The sequence below is a fragment of the Helianthus annuus genome, chromosome 14 (genome assembly GCF_002127325.2).
Source record: "Helianthus annuus cultivar XRQ/B chromosome 14, HanXRQr2.0-SUNRISE, whole genome shotgun sequence".
Classification (NCBI taxonomy): domain Eukaryota; kingdom Viridiplantae; phylum Streptophyta; class Magnoliopsida; order Asterales; family Asteraceae; genus Helianthus; species Helianthus annuus.
Window position 1 is genome coordinate 165,891,547 of NC_035446.2, and position 7,955 is coordinate 165,899,501.

The window sequence follows — 7,955 nt, forward strand, 5'->3', positions numbered from 1 at the left end:
TTCTGGCTACGTTCATGCTCTGCAGAAAAAGACTCCCTTCAAAGAGGTCCCGCTGTTGAACCGCAACGCTGCGGAGGAGCTGAAGGCGGCGGTCGTTTGTTTTGATACCCTCAAGTTCCCAGTGATTGAAGACCTTCCGAAACTAAGTGATGCGCCGCTTCCTGAAATCAAGAAGGCTCTACGTTTTGCTAGTGATGATTTGCCGAACGAATGAGGTGGACATGCCCGGTTTTTTGGGGTATGCACCTTAGGTATTGTTTAGGTAGTCCAGATAAATGTAATAGCTTGTCCGGCATTTTTGACAGATGTCCTGTCTTTCTGGATTTGTAATGATGTTCTTACTTTGTTTGTTATCCTTTTGTGAATGGTGTTAAAGCTTGTTCCGGTTATTTATGTCCGGTTTATATTTGATGTAACTATTTTTCACATGCGTCCATGCTAAAGATGTACATTTTGAATTATTCTAGAACGTTCTTTTGTTTTATGCGGATCCGATTTTGTCTTATTAAGGATAACTTGAAGGTCATACGAACAATGCCAGTTCGTCCTTTCCTTTTAGGGTTAGATCCCTGGGTTCGGCCGATGAGTGTTTATGAGTTGCAACTTTTTAACATTTTATTTATTAGGTTCGGAATTTTGGATTTTCCGATAGATGCAAAGTAAGAAACATTTTTGATCAATCCGCGGGTACTACCCTCCGCGGTTCTTGTATTTTAACTGGTGCGGGAAAAAACATCCGCTTTACAGGAAATTTAAAAATATGACGGAGCTCATAGCTTCCGTTTTACAATTATTTGTTTAAAAACCTTCTAAAGATAACACTTTTTAAGGTGTACTCCGTTCCAAGTACGTGGGACGGAGGTTCCATCCATCTTGATTAAAGTGTATGCGCCGTCTTCTCCTGCTGTTTTGATCTGATAGGGTCCTTCCCACTTGGGGGCTAACTTCCCCGTTCCTTCGGCCAAACTTGCTTCATTGTTCCGCATAACGTATTCTCCGACCTTGAACCGGGTTTCCTTAACTTTGGAGTTGTAGTGTTTCTCCAACTCTTTTTTATATTTGGCCTCCCGGATTGCCGCAAGTTCCCTCCTTTCTTCGATTAAATCGAGGTTTAAACGGAGTTCTCTTTCGTTTTCTTGCTGGCTTAGCTGTATACGGGGCGTGGGGATCCCTACCTCTGCAGGTATGACGGCTTCGGTGCCGTAGGTCAAGCTGAAAGGGGTTTCTTTGTTGCTTGTTTTGGGCATGGTTCGGTGTGCCCATAAGACGTGCGGAAGTTCGTCCGCCCATGAAACGCCTTCCCTCCCCAGCCGTTTTTTGATTCCTTCTACGATACTTCGGTTGGTTCTTTCCACTTGCCCGTTGGCCTGGGGATGGGCCACCGAAGCGAAGCTCTGTTCGATGTTCATTCTTTGGCACCACGTTTTAAACGGCTTTTCCGCAAACTGTTTACCATTGTCGCTCACTATGCAAAGAGGCATTCCGAACCTGCACACTATGTTTTCCCATGCGAACCTCAGCACTTGGTCTCCTGTGATCGTCCGGAGGGGTTTAGCTTCGACCCATTTAGTAAAGTAGTCGATGGCGACCAATAGAAATCTTACTCCTCCGGTGGAGACGGGGAAAGGACCCACGATGTCAATCCCCCATTTCTGGAATGGCCATGCCGAGGTTACAGGTACGAGATTGTTTTTGGCACGATGACTTACGGGGGCGTGGCGTTGGCAGTCTTCGCATGACTGGAGCTCGTCTACTGCGCTTTGGTGCATTCCTGGCCAAAAATACCCGGCGTTCATGACTTTTGCAATAACCATTCTTGGCCCCGCGTGGATGCCGCATATTCCCCAATGTATTTCCCTTATAACGTAACTTGCTTCCTCCGGGGTTAGGCATTTTAGAAGCGGGCCTAAAAAGGTTTTTCTGTAGAGCTGACCATCGTGTATCTGATACTGCAGTGCTTTTACTTTCAACTTCCGTGCCTGAGCCTTGTCTTCGGGGAGCGTACCATTTTTCAAGTAGTCCACGATCGGAGTCATCCAAGACTTTTCGGCCACGGAAACTGACATGACCGTCCTCGTCTCTTGGATGGCTGGAGTTCGCAAGGTCTCGACTAGAACCTCTTTTGATAGATGGCAGAATGTTACGGATGCCAGTTTGCTCAAAGCGTCGGCTTTTTTGTTTTTGCTTCTCGGTATATGCACTATTTTGCAAGAATCGAAAGAGGAGATTAAACTGTTGACCTGCTGTAAATACCGAACCATATTATCTTCTCGTGCCTCATATTCGCCGCTGACTTGGTTGGCTACCAGTAATGAATCGACATGAGCTAATACGGAGGTTGCACCTGCTTTGGCCGCGGTTTGCAAGCCTGCAAGGAGAGCCTCATACTCTGCCTCGTTATTTGACGTTTTGAATTCGAAACGTAACGCGTAGGTATACTCTATTCCCTCCGGATCTATCAGAATTAAACCTGCGCCCGACCCTTCTTTGCTGGAAGCCCCGTCCGTATACAGGTTCCATACCTTCGGTAAGATGGGTTGTCCTTTGATGCTTTCTCCGGTCGGGACCTCTGTGAGGAAATCAGCTACTGCCTGCCCCTTTACTGGACCTCTGGTACGATAGGTGATATCAAAGGCACTGAGCTCTATTGCCCATTTGGTGAGACGTCCGGAGACCTCTGGCTTCCTGAGGATTTGCTGGATCTGGAGATCGGTCTGTACTTCGATATTGAAAGCTTGGAAGTACCTTCGAAGGCGTCTGGAAGCGTGTACCAAGGCGAGTGCCAGTTTTTCTACCATTGGGTATCGAGTTTCATAGTCTTTCAAGATGCGGCTTACGTAATAGACCGGGATTTGTGCCTGATTCCGGTGCACTACGAGTACTGCACTTATCGCAAAGTGGGACGCAGATAGATATACCGTGACGGTTTCTCCGGTGGAGGGTGCGGTCAGAGTGGGCAAGGAACCGAGGCATACCTTTAACTCCTGAAATGCCGAGTCTGCTTCTGGCGTCCATTCGATTTGGCCTTTTGCCGTTCGCTTTTTTAATACGTTCATGAAAGGGATGGAGCGATCTGCTGCTTTTGAAACGAAACGATGAAGAGCGACGAGTTTCCCATTTAAAGACTGTATCTCTTTGATGGTTTTAGGAGGCTGCATGGAGACTACCGCCTTGATTTTATCCGGGTGCGCCTGGATTCCGGACCGTGTGACCCATACGCCGAGGAATTTTCCCTCTTCCAAGCCGAAAGAGCATTTCTTGGGATTGAGTTTGAGATTGATACTCCGGAGCCTTGTAAAGGTTTCGAGTATATCGTCTATCATATCGTCTTCCTCTCGGCTTTTTATGACCAAATCATCGACATAGATCTCCAAGTTTCTTCCGATTTGAGCTTTGAATGCTTTATCCATTAATCTCTGATATGTGGCTCCGGCGTTTTTCAGACCGAATGGCATTTTGGTATAACAGAACAGTCCTTCGTTTGTTACGAACGCGGTCTTATCTTCGTCCTCTGAAGCCATTTGAATTTGGTGGTAACCTTTGTACGCATCCAAGAAGCACTTGAGACGGAAGCTTGAGAGGGAGTCTATCTTTAAATCGATCTCCGGCAAAGGATAGCAATCCTTTGGGCACGCATTATTTAGGTCCGAGAAATCGACGCACATCCTCCATGTTTTATCCTTCTTGGTTACCATTACTGGATTGGAGACCCAGGTTTGGTAACGCACCTCTCTGATAATACCGGCGCTCAACAATTTTCGTACGTCTTCGGAGATGGCCTTGTTACGGGCCGGAGCCATGTTTCTTTTTCTCTGGGCCACTGGTTTTATTGAATGTGACACGTTCAACTTATGTTCAGCCAGACACCGGGGAACTCCAACCATGTCAGAGGTTTGCCAGGCGAATACGTCAAGTGAATTGGACAATAATTTCCATAACTTCTTCTTAGTTTGTTTGGGAAGCTGAGCTCCGATTGCAATTTTTTGCTCTGGAAAATGTGGGTGTATGGCCCATTCTTCTGTGAGAGTACTAGGAGGCTCGGCATTACCCTCGCTTTGTCGTATTTCAGCTACACCGATTGCTGATTCGGAGTATAACGTCGCTATTCCGGCTTCAGTGGGGAATTTTAATGCCCCATGTATAGTTGAACTGATCATTCCGAAGGCGCACATACCAGGTCTTCCGAGTATGACATTGTGAACGGATCGTGCTTCAACCACTAGATACGTCAAGTTGACAGTTCGAACCAAACTCCCTTCTCCCATCGTCGTTGGGAGAGTGATTTGGCCCAAAGGCTGAACTACTTCTCCGGAGAAACTGACCAGAGGCATCGACACTTGAAGCAATTTTGCCTTAGTCTGTGGGGCTAGTTGTTGAAAGCACTGCTTGTACATAATCTCAGTGGCGCTTCCGCTGTCAACGTACACCCTCCGGACCTTGTGTCCTGCAATGATTGCGGACACTATGACCGGTCCGTCCTTGACATCCTCCAAGCTGACCGGTGGAAAACCAATGGGTTGCTGCATCCAGGCGGCCAGATGCTGACTGGTCCGCTTGATGCCCTGGTTGTTTGCCCTGCGGATCATGCAAATTGCTGGTTGATTATTCGGATTTTCTCCGGAGGATTTTCCTTCCTTTACTTCTTTGACTAAATGCGACAGCTTCCCGGACCGTACCGCCTTTTCTATTTCTTGCTTCAAAGACCAGCAGTCATCTGTATTGTGACCCCGAGCATGATGGTAGTCACAGTATTTCTTTGAATTTTTGTCTCCTGGGTTCCGAAGTTTTGGTGGAGCGGGGAAATTCATCCCTTCCGCACTGAGAATTTCACTGGGCGTTTTGGAGAGATCCGATAAATTGTAAAATCGTGATCCGGAGCTTTTCCCTCGTGGCGGTCTGTCGTTTCTTCCGTAAGGATGTGATCGTCCCCTGCTCCCTGACGGAGCCTTATCAAACACCGATCCACCATTTTTCTTCCATGAAGACATCTTGTGATCTGACTCTGGAGCAGGATTACATGCATTCTTGCCTCGAGCGAAGGCTCTGGCCCGTTCCATTAGTACCTCCATCGTCTTCGGTAGATTTTCGTGCAATTTCTCAACTAACTGATTATTCCGAACACCGTGACAAAATCCGGAGATCCGTAGTTGATCAACTACCCCACTGATCTGCATGCTTTCTCGGTTAAACCGGTCAATGAAACTGTCTAAAGACTCTCCGTCTTTTCTCCGGATGTTGTGGACTTCGGTAATCTCCTTAGAGTAGTGCCTTTGTTGACTGAAATTTTGGAGGAATAATCTTCGGAACTCCTCGAAGTCGTTGATCTCACCTTCATTCAACGCATCAAACCATACTCGTGCGGCTCCAGTTAGAGTTTGTGCAAACATAAAGCACCATGCTGGCATCGGCCATTGTTCTACTCGTGCAGCTCCGTCAAAATCGAACATATGATCATCCGGATCAGTTGTGCCATCGTACTTCTTCACCGTGGTTGGCATTTTGAGCTTTGGAGGAAGTTTGGCATGTGTAATGCGAGCACTGAACTTTGACTTAGCTGTCATCGAAACTGGATGGTACGGCTTGGTGAGTTCCGGATCGCCAATTACATCCATCTGTACATCGTTTCGTGTGGCCATTACTGGTGAAGGTCCGGAAGAACCTTGTACATATCCAGTATAAGCTTCTGAAGTAACGACTGTGGAAATTGTAGGAGTGACTATTGTCGGGCCCATTGTCCCCGTTGGTGTTTCGTCATGAAAGAGTCTGGTTCGCAAACCAAGGATTTGTTCATCTCTGGCCTGTTGCGCTTTTAATCTTCGTAGAAGACTTGCGTTTTTGGCGAGAAATTCTGCGTCGAACTCTGAGGTTTGCGAAGTAGGGAGTAAGATGAAAGGCAAGGTTGTTCCCGGACCTGAGCTTAAAGTAGTTGAGGTCGTGGAGATGACACTTGCTGGTGCAGTAACTTGCGTGTTAACAGCCGAAGATCCCAAATTCAAAGAACCTGGGGCCGCCATTTGTCAGTTCTTTGCTCAAGAAGTTCACTAAAGTGAAGGACTAAGAGCTTTAAGATCGGATGGCGCCAATTGAAGAACCAGGAAATCAAGTTCAGGCCGAAGCCTGTAAATGAGGATCTGGGTCTTGTCGAAGGTTGACAGAGTTCCCTGCAAAAGAGAAAACCGTTAGGCTCGCCGCAGAGATGGGAGGGCCACTCTGCGACCACCCTCCGGCGTGAGGATAAGTATTGGTAGAGAGAGAAAGTAGAGAGAGAAAATAGGGACGAAGGTTCAGAGAAATCGTACTTGGGTTTGTACTTTGAAGGGGTATTTATAATAGTCAACTGAGATGACGTCATCCGTCTGGACGCGCTTGAACGGGGGCTCGTCCTCGGAGTCTTCTGGTGCGGGCGAATGTGCTATGGATGCCCGCCCGAGTGTAGTCCGGTCCGTCTCTGGGACACATGTTCGGCTTCGGACATGCGTCTTCAGTTACAAAAAGTATTTTGTCATGAAACGACAGCATTGCATCGGAAAAGAAGAATAAGATGAAGGATACGAAAGATTTGCAGGTGAGTTTTTGAAAGGGGGGTCAGGGTGGTAAGTATGAAAGTGGGTCCTAGCATTGAAATTTATTGACCGGCAACAACACGAATATTTTCCTATTTTGTTACCGTCCGTCCGTCACTTCGGCTTTTGGTCGCCATTTTTTTCTTGTGTGTGTCAACGATTTATTTCAATTCAACACGTTAATCTGTGTGTGCGACACTAAATGAATAAATATGTTTAAACGAATTGAACGATTTTTTCACGGACTGTTTATGACACTTATCGAACGAAATTTTATGTTCGTGTTCGTTCGTTAAGGAAATAAACTTGTTCGTATTGTTTTGTATTTGTTTGTTCATTTTAGGGAACGAACGTTGATGAACAAAAATAAGTACAAACTAATGTTCATGAATAAAAACAGAAACAAACGAACATAAACAAGCGTTTATGAACAAAATATATATAATACAATGACACTTATTAAATATTTATTTGTCGGAATTTTGAAATATTTAAATAGAATATAAAACTAAAAACGCAAACAAACACGTTATCGAACGTTCACGAACATAAATGAACGAACGCGACCTCTGTTCATGTTCGATCACTTAACCAAACGAACAAAATTTCTTGTTCTTGTTCGTTTGATTAATAAACGAACGAACACAAACGAATTTCTCGGCAAACTGCTCACCGAACGGTTCACGAATGTCCGCCGAACGTTTGGTTCGTTTGCGGCCCTAAATATGTTAGATATTCTTTTTTACAAATTGAAAGAATTATGAAAGATTAATACGTTAGATATTTTTTTTTAAATCTGTGTTCGTGTAACACTAAATGAATAAATATGTTAGATGTTCTTTTTAACAAATTGAAAGAATTATGAAAGATTAATCTGTGGTATATTTTTTTAAACAAATTTAACTCCCAACGGGTTTATCATAGTGTCATGATGCAGTAATATCATTATATTATGGTGAACTAGTTGCTTTTTTTTCACAGGTTATTTTTAAATTAAAAATTTATGCAAAATTATGCTAATTCATATTTATTTATTTAATTATAAAAATGCAATTTCATGTAGGGATAAGCAAATGGTACCCGGTATCAAAACCGAACCAGTACTGATCCGTACCGCATCGGGCCGTTTTTTGTTCCCACTTTTTGCCATTTTTGGAATCGGTACCTTCTATTTTTTATGGTGTTAATATTTTGGATTGATTTACCTTCAAATATCGTATTATAGATGTAACATATCATATCAAACACTTTCAATACCGGTATCAATAGTCATTTTTAAAATTTTTCAAATTGACACTTTTGATACCAATACCGTACGAGGTTATCTCTCATATTCACATCAACCCGTTTTAACTCTGTATAGCCTTATAACCAATTAAAATTTCAAAAGAT

General features: G+C 44.4%; 1 protein-coding gene across 1 annotated transcript; it reads right to left on the reverse strand.

Moving 5' to 3' along the window:
• Positions 1–809: 809 nt before the first annotated feature.
• LOC110907794 lies at positions 810–6,014 on the reverse strand. Its single transcript, XM_022152723.1, has one exon. It carries the CDS (start codon positions 6,012–6,014, stop codon positions 810–812), a length of 5,205 nt encoding a protein of 1,734 aa, XP_022008415.1.
• Between the last annotated feature and the right edge of the window lie 1,941 nt (positions 6,015–7,955).